The sequence below is a fragment of the Manis javanica genome, chromosome 18 (genome assembly GCF_040802235.1).
Source record: "Manis javanica isolate MJ-LG chromosome 18, MJ_LKY, whole genome shotgun sequence".
Classification (NCBI taxonomy): domain Eukaryota; kingdom Metazoa; phylum Chordata; class Mammalia; order Pholidota; family Manidae; genus Manis; species Manis javanica.
The window spans coordinates 4,372,643-4,393,665 of NC_133173.1; the positions used below are offsets into that span (position 1 = coordinate 4,372,643).

Consider the following 21,023-nt stretch of genomic DNA (forward strand, 5'->3'; position numbering starts at 1 on the left):
GGGTCTTACTGAGGCCAGCAAGCCCTGGGTCCCAGGCCTGGTGCAACCACTCACTGCCCAAGGGCATGCCCCCCCCACTCCAGAATTCACCATCAATGGGTAGGATGTCAATTTGTAAACTGGTTGTTTGCAAGAGTAGCACAGACAGAAAAAGGCAGGAGGCCTCCGGATCACCTGGGGCAGCTGACGGTCAGGGCCAAGCCTGAGAAGGCCTGGGGCCCGCACTGGCCTTGGTGGGAGTTTCTTGGCAAATGGAGCCAGGCTGTAAGAGGCCCGCCTCAGCCTCAGCCCCAGGAGGCCCAGCTGAGCATCCGAGGCCAGAGGGAGGGAAATGGGGAGGTCCAGGGCTCCTCCTGGGTCACCTCCAACTGACACCCCAGAGAGCTGCTCAGGCTGGAGTCTGAGTCCGGGGTCTGGTTTCAGATCACAGCTCTGCCGCTGTTTCCTAGCAAGTGACTAAATCCCTGGGCTTTGGGGCTGTCCCTGCGCAGTAAAGGCAGGGGTGGTGTGTGGATCTTAGGAAACAGGTACATAGCGGAAATGGCCCCACCCCTGGGGGAGCTGTATTCCTGTCATCCTTACGGGGTCTCCTGCCTCAGGTCCCCAGCCTCTTCCCTCACAGCCTCCGCCCCGCAGTGAGAGGCAGGCGGCCCAGGGCAGGCAAAGCTCCGGCTTCCCCGCCATCCGCACATCAAAAGGTGAGGCAGGCCAAGGGGCTGGGCCAGCCCAGTTGGGTGGGGTCCCTCCACCAGCCTGGAGGCTCCCTCAGCCAGCCCTCTGGGCCAGCCCTTCCTGTCGCCAGTGCCCCGCAGCCACGGCTGGCACTTGACCTTCTGGGCACCAGAGGGCAGGCCCCTCAGATGGTCTCCACTGGGGGTGGGCCAGCCCCACCACCGCCAGCGTCATCGAGGGTCCCCGGGGGAGAGCCGGCCTCCAGGGGGAAGAGTCCACAGGGGTCCTCGTCTCTGTGCCTGGCACTGGGCTAAGCGTTTATGCGCATTATCTCATTCGATTCTCAACTGTCCCAGCACATGACTGTCTTTATCTCAGTTTTGCAGATAAGGAAACGGAGGGGTAGGGAGGTAAAGTCCCATCTAAGCAGAGTTAGAACCAAGACCCCAGCTCTGAGTGGAAGCCGGTCCTCCGTTTGGGGCAGGGTCTGTGACGTCCACATCTTACATGCTCGTCGTCCCCTGGCACCTTACAGTGCTGCCGTTCATTCGTAACACCCGGTGTGGCTGGAGGGAGTCAAGGCCCTGGAGGCGCAGGGAAGACACAGGACAGGCAGAGCCAGACCTGCTCCAGGTGGCAGGTGGGGCAGAAGCCAGCCTGAACTCAGGCCGCCCACTCCTGCTCTGCCTGGGGTGGGCTGATGGCTCAAGGCCGAGGTGGGGAAGGCAGACCCTGACAACCCGCAGGAAGCAGCCTGCCCGCAGTGCCCTCTCCCACCTCTCCCGCCCCAGCAGGCTCCTCAGGAGGCACGTTCTGTAACTGAAGAGGCATTGAGAGCCTGGGTGAGGTACTCAGCAAACGTCCAATCTCTTAGGATGGTGACTGGGGTCCCCAGGAAGGTGTGGGTAGACCAGTCACCCCAGGCAGGGCCCCAGCATCAGCCCCTCTCCTTCCCCCGCCAGGTGCAGAGCAGAGGTGTAGCCAAGCGCAGCATGCCAGGGATGAAGCCACGGATGGAGGAGGGGCTGCTGCGCCGGAGAGGCAGGGCTGAGCCTTCCTTCCCAGAGGGTAAGGGCAGGGGTGGGGGATCCCCCAAGCACCCCGGGCCTTGTCTTGGATGCTTGTCTCACTCCACTGGCATCCAGGCAACTGCAGCTGGCAGCCTCTCACCTCTGTCTTTGCACTTGCTGGAAGAGCTTTCTTCAGAGGAGCCGAGAGAACAAGCCTGCCGGGTTCCAGATGCTCAGCCTTGGTTGCTGCTGGTGAAAGCCAGCACTCTCTGAGGTTCCAGTCCAGCCCCTGCAGGGCTTTGGAGCTGGGCCAGAGGACAGGGGAACCAGTGGCTGGACCAGGGAGTACCTCTCTCTGTCCCTGTAGGTCCAATCCCAGATCAGTGGGGCCAGAGGAAGAAGACAGGCCATTGTTCAGTTCTGCCTTGGCGGCACGTAGGGTGAGACTGAGGGGCGAGGACTTGGGTCTTCTCAGAAGGAGAGAGCACCAGACAGGGAGGCGGGGGCCTGACATCCATACCTAGCAGGGAGCTAGGGAAGTCCTTCCCCTCCCTGGACCTGTTTCCTTGCTGTAAAATGAAGGGGTGAAGATTATGCGTTGCTCTCAAACCTGGCTGGGCCTCAGAATCCCTGGGGAGGGTCTCGTTAAAGCCACAGGCTCCCAGGCCCTGGCCCAGTGCACTGACTCATTCCAGGTGGGACCCTGGAACCAGATGGCTCAACACACAGCCTAGTTAGAGAACCACTGCACTGGGTGGTCTCTAGGGTCGTGTGACTCTGTTCAGCTACTGTGTATTGGGTAATTACTGTGTTCAGCCTGAGAACCCTGAGGGGTAGGGTTCATTACTGTCTCCACTTCACAGCTGAGGAAACTGAGGCTCAGAGAAGTTTTGTAGCTTGCCCAAGATTACACAGCATGTAAGAGCTGTAGGGAATGTGCACGCGGGTCACTGTATCCTGTATCATCTCCTTGCTGTGTGTACCCTTGTGTGGGGTTTTCCCATCCTTCCAGCTGTGGCTGGCAGCCCTAGAGACAAGATGGCTCTGCGATAGGAACCAGAACCCACTTCTAGAAGGCTGGGGAAAAGCACTTCAGTGGCCACCCAAGCCAGTTCCTCTTTTAAGAGATGAGCCAGTATGGCTCAGAGAGGGAGTAACTTGCCTGATGTCACAGGCCTTGTGAGCAGGCAGTGGGTGCCACGCAGGGGTGGATGGGAGGCCCCACGTGGGCCAAGAGCGCAGGCAGCTGGTGCTCTCTGGTCCTGCTCCCCTCACCTGCCCCCTCTCTCTCTGTACTGTTACCTTGGCCTCCCTGCGTGGTTCTGCTTCTGTGAAGCAGTCGAAGGGCCCAAGAGCAGCTCTGACCAGCTTATGCCCCTTCCAACCTTCAATGCCTCCCATCACCCAGGAAACAGGCCCAGTGTCTCCCCACACCACATGGGGCTCCTTGCCTCCACGTACCTTTTCCAACTCCATTCATCACTTCTCCCCATCAACTCTGAACTTCAGCCACTTCTGTTTCCATTTGACTGGTGCTGTTTCTCCTGCCTGGGTCACTCTTCACTCACACTTCTGCACATCGTTTGTTACCCAGTCCAACACCCTACAACTCTTCCTTACCTGATTCAGCAGATATAGAATGAAGTCACCACCCCTTGCTGGCTCTCAAGCCCATGGCAGGCTTTGCTAATGGATCATGGCATCCTTCCCTGAGACCCTGGAGGTGCCCCTTACTCTCACTCAGGGCAGCATGTATCAACACAGCAGGACTAAGAGATCAGGTAACTCAAGCATTAACTGTTGCCAACCCCATCTCCTACCGGCTGTCACATCTTCTCTCTAAACTCCCATCCTTAACCTGGGCTCTGATCATTTCCCTGTAATTCACACCATTTGCTGGGGAATGTTTTCTCTCTGGCATCTAAGAGTGGATGTTATGGACTGAATTGCATTCCCCCAACTTCATAGTGAAGCTCTAACTTCCAGGACCTCAGAATGTGCATGTCTTCAGAGACAGAGCCTGTAAAGAGGTTCTTCAGGTAAAATGAGGTCATATGAGGAGAACTTAATCCACTTCGGTGCCCTTAGAAGAAGAGGAGGTTAAAACATAGAAACACAGACAGCGGAGTGACTATTTGAGGACACAGAGAGAGGTGGCCATCTGCAAGCCAAGGAGAGAGGCCTCAGGAGAATCCAAACCTGCTAACACCATGATCCAGGGCTTCTAGTCTTCAGATCTGCGAGAGAATACGTTTCTGTTCTGTAACACACCCAATTTATATTTCTTATGGCAACCCTAGCAAATGAATACACTAGACCTAGCATGTGGGTGGAATGGTGGAAGAGCCCTATGGGTTGGCAGGAATGCACTCACAGAGGGGAGGAAAACGGCGGCGGAGACGGGTCTGAGGCAAGTGATCGGGCCCAAGTGTTAACCCACCTGTGTCACCTTGCACAGGAGGCTAGATGGAACCCCTGTGCGATAAATATCGTCACAGTGGCCCACACCAGCCTTTGCAGGCCTAGAGCAGGGAGGGGAGGAGTAGCATGACTTGTTCCCTGCAGGATAGGGATATTTTTCCTTTTCTAGAGGCAATAAAAACCCTGGCTGATAAAAGAAAAACAGACCAAACCAATTTTCCTTTTTCTTGTTTTTAATAAGAAGTATAAAACCTGGGCAAATAAGCTTCTGCCCCCACCCCGAGCCCAGGACCCTCCCCCACCAGTCCTAGCTTGGCCAACTTCACGGTCAGGCAGCCGTCATCTCACTGCAGCTCTGGCTGTGCTCTGCAGAGCATCGGTCATTCAGGGGGTGTCCAAGAGTGGGGGGCACTGCCCCACCCGATCCTTGGCTAAAGGCAAGCTTAAAAATGACTGAAGTAGCAAATGAGGAGGGTGCCTCACACTATAGGCCTAATTCCTGGCTGAAAAGGGGCCAGGCAAGACCATTAGTAGAAGATGCCCAGCTGGGTTCCCCCGAAATCTTCTTGCCAAAGTTCAGGGCAGTCACTGAGCCGTAGGCCTGAGCTCTGGGGAGGGCTTTCATCACTGAGCTGGAAGGTGGGGCCAGGTCCCTGGTCCTCTGAGCTGGGGGGCACCTCTGCACTGTGGCTCCAGCATCCCCACTGGGTCTGAGGCTGGAGTCTCTGGCATGCTGGGAGGGGCAGGAGGGGTGGGGCTTCTGGCAACAGACCGGACTCTGGAGACACAGAGATACCCTGCAAGAAAGACAAGAGCAGCTGGATAGTGGGCTGCTTCTGATGCCCTGAGATCTCCGATCTGGACGCTCCTGGAGTGTGGCTGGCAGCTTCCCAACAGCCCCAGTGCCATGGCTGCAGTGAAGCAAAGTGGTTAAGATGACTTCGCTCTGGAGTTACACTGCCAGGGTTCAAATCCCACCTATGCTACTCACTAGCTATGAGGACCCAACCTCTTTTAATCTCAGTTTTCTTAGCTGTAAAATGGGGTGATAATAATAACACCTACTTCCCAGGATTGCTGGAGAGCTGGATGAGGCAATACATGTAAGGTGCCAAGAATGGCACTGGGCACACAGTAAGCACTCAAGAAATGGTGGTATTAATATGCTCTTTCATCAGTCATGATACATTCATTCATGGGCCTCTTGAAGGAATGAAGCTTGAAGGTCAACATGACCTTGAAGAAACCATGAAGGTCACCAAATGCAAGGCCACCTACTCAGAGAGCCCCTGCCCCTGGGGCTGGCAGAGCCTGGCTTCCGCCAACCCTTAATACTTGTAACATACTGCCTGACAGTGGCCCCTGCTACTCTCCACTCTGGCCTCTGGAGCAAGTCAGAGGAGCCCCCACTTCACATGGCTATGAAGACTTCTATACCGGGGCGGCGGTGGCCTTAACTCCCCAGAGCCCTACCTCATTCCCCAAGATGGCTAGGGACTTCTCCATCTTACCTTCAGCTAGCTCCTCTCACCTCTAGCCTGGGTTGGATTAGACAACCCTCCATCTAAAAAGTATGAGATTTTCCTGCAGACTAATGTCCACACACTCTTTCCGCTCCCAGCTGACGCCTGGGGATCACCCCGAGCAGCAGCAAGGGCACATACCTGGTACACCACAGCCAGCTCCGGGGACATCAGGGGTGGCGTCCAGGGCATGGCCTGGGTCCCGGGCTCCGGTGGTGTCTGCGTTCCGAAACAGGCTTGGGGCGGTGTCCAAAGGGCCGCGTCCGGGGCTCTCCCTTGGGATACTTGCCGGGGCGATTGCATCCCGGGGCAGTAAGAGGGTGTCACCCAGGAACCCACATCGGGCACGCTGTTCCCCAGGCGCTCGGGCGCCGGCAGGGCTCCGGGGCAGGCGGGCGGGGACCCCCAGCACGCCGCGCCACTGGTCGCCGAGCCCGGGCCGGAGCAGCGCGCCTGCGTCTGCGCCTGCGCGGGGCCGCCGTCGGGGCAGAGCGGGCAGCCCCGGGGGAGCGCCGCCTCGCCGCGTCGCCGACGCCGGCGCTGCAGGCTCTCCTCGCTGAGGCCCAGCACGGCCGACAGGTGGCCGATGTAGCGGATGGCCAGGCGCAGCGTCTCGATCTTGGTCAGGCTCTGGCCGGCGGGCGCCACGGACGGCGGCAGGAAGCGGCGCAGCTCGTGCAGGGCGCGGGCGAGCGTGCGCATGCGCAGCTTCTCGCGCTCGCTGGCGCTCTGCCGCTGCCCGCCTGCCGGCCGGGGCCTCGCACGTCCGGGCGCCGTCGGGGCGGCCTCGGCGGCGCGGGCGCTGTGGGCCGAAGGTTCGGGCCGCGAGGGGTCGCGGGCACCGTCGCAGGGGCACGAGCCGGACGAATCTGAGGAGGAGGCTGGGGACGTGGAGTCGGAGTGGCCGGCCCAGCCCCAGCCCTGCGGGAAGGTCCAGTGGTCCTGGCGGAGGAGGCCCTGCAGGGGAGGGGACTGGGCCATGGCCTGCTCCGGGCGGCTGGGCCGTCCACCGCCAGGCCCGGCTTTTATCTGGACCAGAGGTGAGAAGGGACCCCCGACCAGGTTACAGAGAGGTGTCAAAACCCACAGAGCCCAGGGAAGGGTTGGGTGGGGGGCCTGGGAAAGCGGGCCCATTTGCGGAGGTGTGGATTCTGACCCCTCAGGGGCTTTAATGGAGGCCCCTGCAGCCCGGGAAGTGTGGGAGGGACAATTCGCATCTGGATGGAGCTGCTAAGCTGCTCCCTGCGCCCCCTCCCAGCCCGCCGCGCCCACCGCGCAGGGTGAGTGCCCGGGAGCGCCACAGCCATGGGCATTGCCCACATCGGGGGGCGGCCAGGCTGTGCCTCAAGTGACTCGGGGGCCCCTGTGAAGAGCGGCCGCCTCCCTCATCACCAGCCCCGGGGCGGTGCCCGGGACCTGCTCCTCAGGGCCTCCAGGTGTGCTGGGTGGTGTCATAACAAGCGCCGGGGGCCCCACGCTCAGTGACGGGGTGCGCATCCTGGGGCCCCTTCCTGGGTTTCCAGAACCTGCAGTTGCTGATGTGCTGAGTGACTGAGAAAGTCATCTCGCTGCCAGCAATTTCTGTCCCTGGAAAACAGAACAGAGCAGTCCGGCAAAGAGGAATGGGGGTGCAGGGGTTGATGAAGATGAGGGAAGGGGGTTCCCCAAGCAGGCCTGAGTCAGACCCTCTTTATTTGCTGTGTGACTTTGGACAAGTCACTGAACAACTCTGAGGCTCAAGTTTCCTCATCCTCATAGCGGTAATAATACAAAATACCCACCACCTAGGATGGTTGCCAGTACTGAGTGGCACCACCCATGGAACCACTTAATACGGACCTGGCAAGTGGGCTAAATGTTTGCTGCTATCATTTTATAAAGTAGGTACAAGATGCTTGTGGGCTTTACTCATTTAATTCATATTTATTTAGCAACTGGTAATGTCAGGCACACCAGGGTGAGCAAGCTAATTGTGGTCTCTGCTCTCATGAGATTTCAGTCTTGTGGGAGAGACAACTGAACAGGCCGTTATATAGTTAGTAGCCCCCCACTAACTAGCTGTGTGCACCCTTATAAAGAGCCCTCAACCTGTTCGAGCCTGACCTCTTCTGCTCTGTTAAAAAGGAGTAATTACAGTATCTACTCACGGAACCGTTGTTATAGATTCATAGTAGACAGTTTGACATAGTAAAGTTTATAAAGTAAAAGCTTTCACTCCATCAATAATTACAATTGAAAGGAGGCATCAGTGTCCTTTCTGATCTCTACGAAAGGGCTAAACTCGGAGGCTGAGGGCTGAGTGATGGCCAGGGACCGCAGAGCTCTGGCCACAGAGGTGGAGAGGTCGCAGCTGGGCCTTGAACCTTGGACAGGACTTGGATGGGGAGAGAGGCAGGTAGAAGGCCTTCCTGGATGTGGGAACTGCATGCGCAAAGGCCTGGCAGTGGGCCTTCCCGGGGTGCCTCAGGGCCACTGTGGGAGGTGGTTCTGTGGAGAGACACAGCACACCTCCGCTGGGGCCAGGCTACGAGGTCGGGTTTAATCCCAAGGCGATGAGAAGCAAACAGACTTTTGAGCAGACGTGACATTAAAAAATAAAAAATCAGTAATCAATAACTGAAGGTTAACATGATGATGTTTCAAGAATAGATTAGCCCATACCAGGCTGAAGTAGTAAATGACCTCGTAGTATTTTTGTGGCTCTTAAAAAATTAAATTACATAAGTAACCTGTTCTCTTTGTAAGAAATGAAAATGTTACAGATAAAGCTGGAGAACCTGTAACCCCTTCCTAAATGTAACAGCTACTGTTAGGTGGTCAAGCATCCTTCCAGACCTGGGCCAAGGATACATACAGCAACATGTATGCTTAAAAAACATGCAGTGGTAAGTTGCCTGAAATTGGCTTTTTCATCCCACCTGAAATTGGCTTTTTCATCCCACAGCTTTATCTTAGAGCATTCCATGTCAGGACATATTTAGCTGATTTATAGTTGGTCATAGTTGATTTAAATGTTCTTCCCCTCAAATCATAGTGGATAATTTTAACTGTAAAAAAATAAAACGGCAGGAGGTACAGATAAACTCGATGAAATGACATCACTTTCTCAGAATTTACTCTTTGAAAGACTGGAGAAAATATGCTCAAGTTACCACTCTCACATGATGACAAAGTTAATAATTGACAGTGAATGTGGTCAGGGAAACTTGTTTAGCTTGTTCTCTGCTAGAACGAGGAGAGGAAAGAAGTGCACACAGCGCAGAAGAAGGCAGACTCAACAATGGTGCTGATTTCAAACAGGCTTTCCTTGGAAAGAAGCAGTTGTGCAACATCTCATGATTTCGAAGGGTTTAAACTAAGGTTAACAACACCTTTTCCTAAGGGCAGGGGTGACTTAGAGAGTAGTCAGTCCTACACCTTTTAGGTTGGTAATTTATAATAAATCATGTATTCATCACAGGCAGAGCAATACTATAAAAATGTTGCCATACTGCATTGCCAAGGAATTTATATACATGTAATTGACAGTTATAAACAAAACTCATCAGGTTTCACATGTATTTCTTCCTGTGGATTTTGCTTTCAGGTTCATGTGGTATTGATCCTGAGCTTTCCGACTCACCCGTGTAAGGGCCGTGTGCCGTTCCGTAGCATGCTCGCACCATGGGCAGTCCCCCACCGATGCACCTTCAGTGTAGTTTCATGTTTTTGTCAAACTACTGCCTTGTGCACAGGCAGCTAGACTCAGAGTGGTGGAACGGCCTTGCGAGCTCCAGGAAGATTCTGAGTATCCAGAATTATTCCTCCTCTACCCCCATCCCTTACCCATGAGAACCAGCCTGAAGGGGTTTCCTGTGAAAGGACTTGGGGACTAATGGGAATCCACAGCCCGCACAGAGCCCTGCATACTGTCCTTCTTCTCTAGGGTAGCCTGGCCTCCTGTCTTGGTCAGGTGTAGCCCCAGCACCCAGGCCTCGGACTGGCTGTGGGATCTCAGAGCCCGAGTCTGGAAGGTGGAGGGCTAGGCCTGGTTTGCCGCGGCCGCTGGCTCTTCGCCAGGCCCCTCAGCCAGGCTCTGGCAGCACAGGCACACTGCCAGCCCCCAGCCCCGTGCACCAGTAGGGAAGTCAGGCTGGACCCTCCCCTGGGCCTTGACTTAGCACAGAGAGGCAGTATTGCTTAATGGTTAGGAGGTCGGGCTATGGAACCAGGTAGACCTGGGTTTAGAGTCCCAGAACCACCCCTTACCAGCTGTGAAAACTTGGGCAGCTTACTCAACCTCAGTTTTCTCATCTATAAAGTGGGGATTCTGATCTTGAGGGCAATTGTTGGGGTAAAATATGCTAATGCATGTCACAGTGCTTAGCAACAGAGCCTGTGTTTATAAGTTGCTTATAGCAAGGTCAGAGGCAGCAGAAGGCGATAGGTAAAGGACCAGGTCGGGTTGCGGGTAAAGGGACTGATATTTTCAGTCTTGGCCCTGGAAGAGGTGAGGTGGTTCCTTCCGTCTCTGAGATGCTAGCAGCAGGCCTCGGACATCCAGCTCTACCTGCCACCTCCCACCCCAGCCCTTCCCCTCCGTAGCTCTAGCGTGGGAGTCATCCTCAGAGGGCACTCCAGCCGCTGGCCTGTGGCAAAGGTCACAGAGGCAATGGGTGAGCGCAGATGGCTGGGGCTAAAGCTGCCCAGCGCAGCCAAGCCTAGGACAGAGCGTCCAAACCAGCTTCTCCTTGTTGGCTGGGTCCTGGCTCAGCTGCTTGTCCCGCTTGCCTCTGGCACTGGGACCCTCAAGCATTCCTCCCTCTGTGCCAGAAACTGCCCCAAGTGCTGGTTTCTCTTTGGCCTGCCCCACAGGGGCTTCCAGTTGGGCATCTCTGCTTCTCTTCCTCATCTGACTCACCTGTGAAAAGGAGGGACATCTGTGGCTGTGTGCTATGAAGGCAGTCAGCTTCGTGGGCCTTGGTGTGTGAGTGACCCCAGGCTCACCCTCTCCTTTAGAGCTGACACCAGGGTGCAGGGAAGGCACAGGAGCTGCTATTTTGGGGTCTGGGAAGTCTCAGGGTAAGGGAGCCGTAAGGGGCCCTGCAGAGCAACATGGACTGGCCATGCAGAAGACCTCGGTGCTTGTAACACTCCCGCCCCTGTTCTCTGTGCCTGAGCTCTGGCTCAGCTGGGCCTGCTCTTGGGGCTGGAGCCACAAGGCCACTGTGACCTTTGGCTAAGCTAAGCTTGGTGCTCTGAGGTAGGCAGGGTCCATGTCAGTATTCCATGTTAATATTCCCATTATATAGGTGAGGAAACTGAGGCCTCCATCCCATCATCCCCTCCTAGACTTCCTACTTTACCACCCGTCAGGTGAGAAAGGCAGAGGCCCCGGCTGGACCATGACTGTGCTCATTCAGCTCTGGCTCTGCTGGGCTGGGGAGGCAGTGATTCTGGTCAAGCCTGCTCTTGGTGGCTTAGCACAGCCCCACCATTTGTTCACCCTCAGCCCTGCTCCCCAAAGTTCTCCACCTGCTCTTTCTTCTTGGCAGGCGGTGCAGGGCCCCTGGGAGCAGGCTGAAGGACCTGGAGGCAGGTGAAGGCCTGGCCTCCTCCCCGTACGTCTTCTTTCCGTTCCCCTTGGGTCCCTTCCAGGCCCTGGGGAAGTCGGGCTGCGGGAACCTGGGAGAGACGGAGGGAGGCAGGCCACGTGGGGGCTGCAGGGGCCATGTGGTGTTCTCATTACCAGGGAGCGGTGAGGGCCAGCCCAGCCTCCCCTTGGCCACTCTGGCTGTCTTCACACCTCTCTGCCTGTTGACACAAGGCTACCTCCCCCAGGGCAGAAGGTGTTGACTTGGGAACAAGGGTGTGCAGGGGCCTCCAAAACAGCCTGGCAGCAGGTCCCCTCAGAAACCCTGGAAAGCCCTTCTGGGGTCGGGGTGGGAGGCTGCAGGTCCCTGCCCTAGGGGGCCCAGGGGAAAGGCAAGGGCCTATGGCCCTGGGACCAGGGGGAGGAGACAGGCTACGACCAAGGAGTGTTTGTCCTCTGGTGTCTGGCTTAGTTCATAATGTCTCTGAGGTTCATCCAGGGCGTAGCATGTGTGGAGCTTCTTTCCTTAATATCCCATTGTGTGCATCTCCCACATGGTGTTTGCCATTCACCTGTTGACGGACATTTGGGTTGTCCACCTTTTGGCTACTGTACCCAATGCTGCTATGAACATGGGCATACACACACCTGGGTGAGTCTGCTTTCTGTTCCGTTGAGCACAGAGAGAGCAGGTTGTTCTGTGACCAGCTGTTCTCACCAATGTGTTAACATTTTGCCCACCAGTGGATGTATTTCTGCAATGAGATTTATAAGGCAACCTAGCACACCATGGTGTGGTGGTGACAGTTTAGGTAACAGGTTCTGTAGTATATACTGAGATGCCTTAAAGTTTTCTACATAGGTACATCCTTATACCTGTACCTAAAAAATTATCTTTGCAGATTGCACATGTAATACAGGAATGCAAACTCATTGTGAAAAATAATAAGCAAACAGGTGAGGTTGAGGACTCCCTTGACCTCCTTCCAGAATCCAGACCTGCCCCCACCCATACACCACATAAGTCCTGGTACGTTCTTATAGATTTGGTGAACACCCTGAGGCATTTTCACACTCACAAACAGTAGATGCTTGCAAAAATGCATGTGTCATTCACTAACTTTCTATGTGAGACTTGTTCAGGTTTTTCTCTTATTTTTGCTTATGTCATTGGTGCCATGCTGAATGGGTTTTTCTGCAGCCTGGTCCTGGCACTCGGCAGTATGTCCTCACTTGCACTTTCAGTCTTTTCTAATCAGAATGAGTTCCCAGCTGGGAAACCACTGGGCAGAGGGCATGCCATGCCAAGGCTGTTCTGGAGCCTGAAACCAGCCTTGGGGACCCCAGAGGTGGGTTGTCAAGGCTGATCCGCCATGCATGTGGCAGTGAGCCCCACGTGTTGGCACACCTAGGGTGCCTCAGCCAGTCAGGCCACCTGTGTCTGGTGCTGACCATACACTCCCAGGGCCTGGGGTGGCACCTCATCTCCAAGGTGAAGAAAATTTCCCTGGCTGGGGTCCAGGATTGAATCTCAGCGTCTCCTGGTGGAGGAGCCTCCCAAACCAAGGACCAAGTTCTTCCTATCCTCAGTCTTTTAATCATACTGACTGCATAAGACCTTTTTCCTGTTGATTTATTATCTGGTCGATTTAAGCTCTGTCCCTTCCCCCTAGAGGTTCTCCACCCTGTCCAGGGACATCCTTGTCCCCCAGCCTCTGGTAAAGGATCCTGTCCTCAACTGTAGGAGCTCAACCCACTCTGCATTTTATTGGGTCTGAAATCAGAAACCTCTGGGGAGGTGAGGTGGAGGTGCTGTCTTTCCCCTGCCCTGGGGAAGGAGGACCCGGGGCTGGCTGAGGGCCTGAGACACTCAGCGACCCGGCAGAGGGCTCGTCACTGTCCTGGTTGCTCTCTGTGCTGTTGTGAGTGGTCGGCCAGGTAGGTGTAGGGGTAGAAGGGGCCTGAAACCTGTACCTCCTGCCTGGAGAGAGCTCCACCCTGTGCTTTCTGGAGGGGCTGGTGTTGGACGTGCTCCAAGTTGGCAGCTGAACTGGGCCCGCAAGTCCCCACCAGGGAGGTGGCAAGGGCACGGAGCCCAAGGCACTCCCTGCCTTGAGTTTTGGTCTGCGTTTGCGTTTCAACCTTTGCTTCCAGGGCTGTGTAGGGAAGGTGGGGGGAAGCGAGCCCCTTGGCCCCTGCCCTCCTGAGCCTGCCCCCTTCTCCTCATTCCTCGGGGGCTCCTTGCTCTGCCTCTGCCCAAAGAGGTATATTTTTCTCAGTGGACAGATGAGTAAAAAGTCGTGTGCAGAGGTCAAGCAGCCTGTCTGGGGTCACATTGCCCATCACACCTCTGAAGCCAACCCCAGCATCTCTGACACATCTGTTTAGTTCCCTGTGCCCACCAACCACCCCAAACCCGCAGTGGCCCTGGTTCCAAGAAAAAGGGCTCTGGCTGGAGGTAGGTCTGCCCTGTTCAGATCTCAGGATTCCAGAAGGCTGGGCAGCACCGCCTGCTGGCTGTGGTTGGGAATGCGAGAACACTGGACACCTAGAGGCCGACACTCGGGCCTGAGACTGGCGCCTTCCAGCCAAGGCACGCACCCTTCCAGGGCATCTCGGTAGGCAGGCGGAGTCCCTGCTCCACTTTACAGTTGGAGAAGTGAAGGTGCCATGTGACACGTTTTCCCACATTCACATCTGCATCTTGTTTTGCGCTGTTCAGCTCCTTAACTCCTTTGTGCCTTGGTTTCCCAGTGTTACACGGTAAGGCCTAGACCCTCGTCCACTTACCAAGGCGAGGCGAAGGGCCTAAACGTGACACCGCTAAGGAGGGAGGCACCATCTCCTTGCCCCGCACTCCCAGCCCAGCTCCCTGAACCTCAGAGCTGCGGGCACTTCCTCTCCTGGAATCTGCCACATCTCTCTCCTTTCTTCCCACCCCCTCCCTCCTCGTCACCCTCTGCCTCCTGTGACTTCCACTGGCTGCGCATCTAGCTGATCTATGACCAAGATAATCAGATTATCGTGAGTCCAGAATAATCTATTCCATATGGCTTGCCAACTCCGTGGCTCCAGGAGCTGAAGGTGTGAGGAGAGGGGGTGATCTCAGCTGGAAGGGGCTCCCAGGGAGCCTCAGGGGCCTTAGCTGGGAGGCTGCTGGGGAAGGGGAGAGGTGGAGGAGAGGTTGGGAGCCTTCCTGCTGGGCCTCTGCCTGCTCTGGGCTCCAGGTGGCCGGCTGCAGCTCCTTCCCCAGCCCCAGCCTGGCCTCATCTGTCCCAGGTGGCCCGCCAGGCACTCCCCTGGGCCTTTTTCACTCTGGATTGGGGAGGGTGTTCACTGTGGGGCACTGCTTCTCAAAAGTGGCTGAGCTTCATAATTCTGGGGAGACTGAGCTCTTCATACCTAGATTTTCTGGCTCTATCCTCCAGGAATTCCGGTTCTCTGGGTCCAGAGTGGGCCTGGAAACCTTTGTCTTTTACATCTCCACAGGTCCCTGTGACATGCGGCGAGGGTTTCGGGGGCCTGAGGACTCCAGGGCACAGCTGCCCCCCCAGCACCCTCACTCTCCAGGCAGTCGTGCAGGAGGAAAGGAGCCCCCAGAGTCCTTCAGAGGAGGCAGGGGAGGTCGTGGGGAGGACAGAAGAGAGCCAGGTGGACCCCAGTTCTGCCCCTACCAGCCATGTGACATAGGACAACCTTTCCACACACCCGTTCCCTCTTCTCCAAAATAAGGCAGTAACACATCACTGTGATCACGTGCTGTGACCCAGCCAAGCCCCAGCACAGTGCCAGGGCCCAGGTGACAGTAGCGAACACGCATGTGGGTGCTGCACGAAGCATGGTCTGTGGAGTATGGTTTGATCCTCATGTCGGCACAGGTGTCGCTCACCCCTGGGACAGGACCAGGAGCTGCTGTCCACGATGGAGAGGGTCACCCAAGTAATACAGACGGACATGGCAGGACAGGGATTCTATCCCAACCCACACCGGCCACACTCCAAAGGGGTGTCCTGGGCTTCCTAAAGGTGGGGGCCTTGTGAACAGCAGTCACTGCCCTGGAAAGGCTTGCCCCTTGGGCTGTCACTGAGGTGTGGCCAGCAGTAGGGATGCCAGGTGAGGGGCTTCCCAGGAGATGCACTGCTGATGCTAAGCAGGCTGTAGAAGATCTGCTTCCTTCTCCTGGGGTCTCTGGCTCCGGCGGGGATGGGGATTAGGGGCTGCAAGGGGAGTGTTGACATAGCACCTTTGATTAGCACTCTTATGTCATAGGGGTTGATGGGGAAATGAGGACACTGAGGCTGGGAAGTGGAGCAGGACGGAGGGGTGGGGACAGTGCCCAGGAGCCAGGCTTGGGCTGAGGAAGCCAGTGGTCCCTAGTGAGAAGGCTGAGACCCACGCTCCATCCTAAGAGGTGCTGCCCTGTCCTGTCAGCCGCCGCCCCAGCCAAGGACCCCAACTGAACTCTCGCCTTTGCTCAGTGGGGCTTCCCTGAGGCCTGATTTCCCAGCCTTACACGTTGGCAGGCAAAGGCTGGCTCGGGCCAGGGGAGTGGGAGCCAGTGGCTCCGGCACTTGTCAAAACACAGGTCCCAGAGGTGTGAAGTCCTCACCCCAGTGGGAGGGCGTGTGGGCCCCACTGCCCGGAGAACTCATTAACTGGCGCAGCTCCCAAATGAACCCACAGGAGAGGCTGGCGATGTGGAGATCAAAGGCGAGAGGTAGGGGGAAGGGAGGCTGCCGATGGGAGGCGGCAGAGCCCGGCTCCAGGGTGGGGGACCCTCCTCTGCTGCCACTTGGCTCCGCCAGGCCCCATGACCGGAGCCCTTGCACAGACTGGGCCCAGGGACCCCAAGGGCAACACGAGAGGGAAGGACTCCCATGTGGCGCCTCCAATTTGTCAGCCATGAAGGCTGAAGACCCCAAGATTAGGATTGAAGGTGGAAATGTCCCATCCGCCCCCAATGCTCCTGTGCCATCTTTGTGGGTTCTCTGCCTCCACACCAGCTCCTGGGTCTTTTTAACCCTCCCTTGGCTCTGACGCCGCAGCTCCTCCTGTCATGCCCACGTCGTGAAGTCGCTCTGCTCCAGCTGCCTCCTGAGCGAGTGCTGGAGCGAGTGCCTGAGTGCCCAGTGAATGTTCACTATTAGGTCAAAGATGTGAGTCCATAAGGGGCCAGAGCTGTGTTTTCAGGATAAACAATCTGCCTCCCACACACATGGCCTCTTGTCCAAAAAATGTCTAGTTGATTTGTACTTAAAATAAAAATTCATTTCAGAGCGTTGTTGCCAACAAACCTGTAATGGCCTCTGCACAGGGAATTGGAGGCCTCAGAGGCAGGATAGGATAGAGAGGTTTGTTATACCCTTTGTACTTATTGACCTGTCCACTTTTTAACCATGTGCATATATTGTATTTTTGAAGATTGGACAATAAAACAAAAGGGTGACTGATTGCCTAGGAGTTTTTGGTCATTGAGTTTTCTCAATTATTAGCTACAAAGTGGAAATCGATTACATGGGAACTGGAGGGTCTTTTTTTTTGACATTCAGAAGGTTGGCTATGGTGCCCAGGGCCCTCTGAGACCCCAGTCCTCTTGCCTGTCCTGGCTTTTCCTCCCTCCTCCGCCTGGGGACTCACAGGCTCTACTAATTCCCAATCTTCTATTGGTCTGGTCCAGTGGGACCAAAGGAGCCTAGTGACTGAGCTCCAATGCCAGGCTCTTGGCTGGGAATGTGGAGCCCCAAGAAGGTGTCCACCAACCAGGGTCCAGAGGGGGCAGCCCTGCTGACAGAGCCCTCCTGGCCAGGCTGTCCTGGAGAGCAGATGGTTCCTGTGGCACGGGCTCCTCCCCTTTCCCTGAGTGGTTTGGCACTGCCTTTCCCAGCTGTGACTGTAGGCATAAGGATTCTGGGGCTGCAAGGACAGACTCAGAGAGTGGGATACAGAAGGTGTTAGAGGCAGCCCAGGGCAGAAGATAAAAGACAAGTGGAGGGGGTGGTTGTGGACAGAGATGCCCAGGGATAAGGTACCAAGCCACTTGGCCTTTGCAACAAGTCAGTTCACCCATCAGTCTCACAGGGCTATAAGCCACAGGGGCTGCAAAACAGTAGACCTCTGGCACAGAAAAGGGCCCTACATACAACTTCCCTTGAAGACATGATGCCAGACACCAGGTACTTAACAGTCTATCTGGAGAGCAGACACCCATGCATGAAGCAGCTATTATGACAGGGTGCAAACGCACACCCCAGGATTGGGCAGGCAATATAGATTCTCTAAGATTTCCTATGTGGATGATTGTGTTGTCTGTAAATAGACATGGATTTTTCTTCCTTTCCAGTCTATATGCCTCTCATTTCTCTGATTGCACAAGCTAGACCCTCCAGTACAGAGTTGAATAGGAGTGGGTAAAAACAGACATCCTTGCCTCAATATTGGGGTAAAGCTTTCAATCTTTGACTCTTTAGTAGAATGATAGCTATAGGTTCTTTGTAGATGAGAAGCTTTTTATCAGTTTGAGAAAGTTCTCTCTTCCTAGTTTGATGTGAATTTTTGTCATGAAGCATTGTTAAATTTTGTTAAATGATTTTCTGTGTCATTCCCGCTCACATTTCATTGGCAAAGTCCATCATCAGTCCCAGAGGGGCAGAATACCAGCTAGAGGCCAGTGCTGGCAGCTGTGGCAACAAGCTAGGCCCTAATTCCTACCAGGCTGGGGGTGGCCTGGAGGGCAGTGGACTTCCTCTCCCTCAGCTCGGATGGCCAGCTTGTTGGATTTGCCTGGGACGGCTTCCTCACAGCTTCCCCACCACTGTCCACACCGTGGAAGGTCGCATCCAGGTGTTCCTCTCACCCCTGGTGGGAATCAGGGCCCTACACCTGGTCCCTACCCGATTCTACAGACCTAACCGCAACATGCCCTGAAGCTCCCGTACACAAACTGGAAACAAAGAGAAAAGTTGGAATTTGCATTTTCCTAACAGGTAAAGGCAACCCAAACCTAGGTACTGGACTTCCAGTTTCCTGACCTCGCTTCCTGAAACCTGAAAGGGCGCAACACGCCAGGAAATGCCTGCAAGTGGGCGCAGGCAGGAGGCCCGAGCGGCTGGGTCAGGTGCCCAGGCGAAGGCCCAGGTGGGGCCAACCTGGCGCGGCCAACGGCCAGCACCGTCACCCCCACTTGGTTCAAAGGGTCAGGCCCCGCCCCCGCAGACCCCGAGCCCGCTTTGAAGTGCCGATGCGGCCTGGAAGGGGCCACTTCACACCTCAGGCAGGGATAAAGCGGTCGCCGGCCGCCGGCCCCCAGACGCGCCGCCGCCATGGCCCAGCCCCTACGCCCGCCGCTCTCCGGGTCCTGGAGCCTCCCCACGGGCTGGGGTCCGGCCCGGCCGCCGCCGCCCTCCGACGGCGACTTCGGCGGCTCCCCCGCCTCGTCTCCGGATTCCTGGGGCAGCGCCGCGCCCGGCAGCCCCGCGCCGAGCCCCGGGCGGCCCCGCGCGTACGCGGCCCCTCGCGCCCGGCGGGCGGGGAGGCGCGGCGGCCGCCTGGGCAGCGGGCAGCGGCAGAGCGCCAGCGAGCGCGAGAAGCTGCGCATGCGCACGCTCGCCCGCGCCCTGCACGAGCTGCGCCGCTTCCTGCCGCCGTCCGTGGCGCCCGCCGGCCAGAGCCTGACCAAGATCGAGACGCTGCGCCTGGCCATCCGCTACATCGGCCACCTGTCGGCCGTGCTGGGCCTCAGCGAGGAGAGCCTGCAGCGCCGGCGTCGGCGACGCGGCGAGGCGGCGCTCCCCCGGGGCTGCCCGCTCTGCCCCGACGGCGGCCCCGCGCAGGCGCAGACGCAGGCGCGCTGCTCCGGCCCGGGCTCGGCGGCCAGCGGCGCGGCGTGCTGGGGGTCCCCGCCCGCCTGCCCCGGAGCCCTGCCGGCGTCCGGGCAGCGCGACCCGCCGGTGCTTCACGACGAGGCGGCGTGCCCGGGAGGGCGGGCGATGGAGCTGGGCCGCTCGTCTCCGGTTAGTACCTCCTTCCCCGCGCAGTCGTGGATGGTGCCACCTACTACCTGCGCCGGGGGCACCAGCCCCTGCCGCACCCCCACCTGCAGCCTGGCTGCTCCTGCTCTCTCTCCAGAACACTTTACACGGGCGCTCACGCGGCGAGGGGCGGGAGAGACACGCAGGGGCAGGGTCCCCCGTTCCCCGCCAGAGGCCCCCTGAGAGTGCAGCCCAGGAGCGCGGACACGCACTCCCGACGGCCAACACTGAGGGCCACGCTGTTCCCTCTCCCCATGCAGCCCTTTCCCGGCGACGTGCTGGCCCTGCTGGAGACCTGGATGCCCCTCTCGCCCCTGGAGTGGCCACCGGCCTGAGTAGTTAAATGACGACGGACAACTGGCGCCCAGTGAGCACCGAGACCTTTTTGGCCCCAGCACCTTCGAAGTGGTCGCTCTCCAAGGCGCCCTCTCCGGGAAGAGGACGCTGGCGACACTGGCCCGGGCATTCCGGAGTCAGAGCCTGCCCCCATCTGGACGTACCTCCCCAGCCCCTCCCGTGGTGGAGGGACCCATAGCGTAGACGCTGTGAGGCAGGCAGGTGGTTCTGCCTAGCATGTATTTATTTATTTGTGAATAAACTGCTGGTATCAAATGGCAATTTGTGCTGCTTCTACTTGAACACATAGCTTCCTCCCCCTTCTCCAAAGAACATAGAGGGGGTGGGAGGGTTCCTGCAACCTTCAGCCCTCAAAGCGCACAGCTCAGACCCTTTGCTCCTTGCCTCCAGCCCTGGCTGGCGGAGCGTCGCCTGTCGCAGGCGGTCGGCCTGGCACGGGGCAGGCCCTTCAGATGAGAAAGTGTCAGCAAATGGAGACTGTCCGTCTTTTCACTGCACCTGGTGGGGAGCTGGACAAAACCAAAATATCTCTATGAAAATACATTTTCATTAGTGAGTGCTTGCTGCCCAACAGGCCCATGACACATTTATACCCAAATAACTATTTCACAGAAGAAAGCAAGGATCAGCTCCCGAGCCTAGATAGGACTTCAGAATCCGAGTTCTCAGTCCTGGTAGGATTTTGCCAGCTCTTAAGGCTGAAGCGACACCAGCTGCAAGGGTTCATTTCATGTGCCCCAAGGCCTTTTTCCCCTTGTGCTGGAACAGCATGGCCTGACCCTGCGGTTTTCCTATTTCTGTGCCCTCTGATATATCTCCCATGTGGTTTAGGGACATGAAGTAACACGAGTGGGTCAGTCCTGAGTTTATGTAACCATGGCCTCCTTGAGTCCTAGCAAGTGTTAGATGAGAGGCCCTGAGAGCTGCATCCAAATCCGTAAGTTGACCCGGACCAGGCCAGGCTGGCCCACGCTGTGTACACGGGCTGGACTCGCATCAGGGAAGGCTGTGTGGAGGGGTGGGGGGTCTTGAGCCGGAAGGAGCCTGCGCTCAGGGAGTCTGGTGAGCCGTCCAGACTGGGGGTGAGGAGGAAGGGGGTCTCTCTCCAAGGGTTCCTCGGCCCTCCGCAGGTATGCAGTTCTCCCCTTCACCCATGGAGCACCCTAGAAATACAGGCTTTAGTATTTGTCTTTTATAAGAGCTTTATTGAGATACAATTTATGCACCATAAAATTCACCCTTTTAAGGTATATAATGCAGTGGTTATATTATATTCGAGTTACGCAACTATCACCACTATTTTAGAATAGCGTTCTAAAATTTAGAACACTCTAGAACATTTTCATCACCCGAAAAGAAACCCTTGAGCCACCCCCCACCCCCCATGCCTCCAGTTTCGCACTCCACCCGGCCCTCTAATCGACGTTCTGCCCCTGCAGGT

General features: G+C 56.8%; 2 protein-coding genes across 3 annotated transcripts; one reads left to right on the forward strand and one right to left on the reverse strand.

Annotated features, from left to right (window-relative positions):
• Positions 1 to 4,341: 4,341 nt before the first annotated feature.
• Positions 4,342 to 6,666, reverse strand: MESP2 (mesoderm posterior bHLH transcription factor 2). Of its 2 annotated transcripts, none has more exons than XM_073227104.1 (2): positions 5,768 to 6,666; positions 4,342 to 5,014 (listed from the first exon to the last, which is right to left on the reverse strand). In XM_073227104.1, the coding sequence occupies exons 1-2, from the start codon at positions 6,605 to 6,607 to the stop codon at positions 4,631 to 4,633; spliced, it is 1,224 nt and encodes a 407-aa protein (XP_073083205.1). In that variant the 5' UTR covers positions 6,608 to 6,666; the 3' UTR covers positions 4,342 to 4,630. The 2 variants fall into 2 exon arrangements, with proteins under 2 accessions (XP_073083205.1, XP_036856324.2); XM_037000429.2 differs by having other exon boundaries at positions 4,345 to 4,900.
• Positions 6,667 to 18,326: 11,660 nt separating this feature from the next.
• MESP1 (mesoderm posterior bHLH transcription factor 1) lies at positions 18,327 to 19,837 on the forward strand. The gene is made up of 2 exons (XM_037000431.2): positions 18,327 to 19,207; positions 19,486 to 19,837. Exons 1-2 carry the CDS (start codon positions 18,518 to 18,520, stop codon positions 19,558 to 19,560), a joined length of 765 nt encoding a protein of 254 aa, XP_036856326.2. The 5' UTR covers positions 18,327 to 18,517; the 3' UTR covers positions 19,561 to 19,837.
• The last annotated feature ends 1,186 nt before the right edge of the window (positions 19,838 to 21,023 follow it).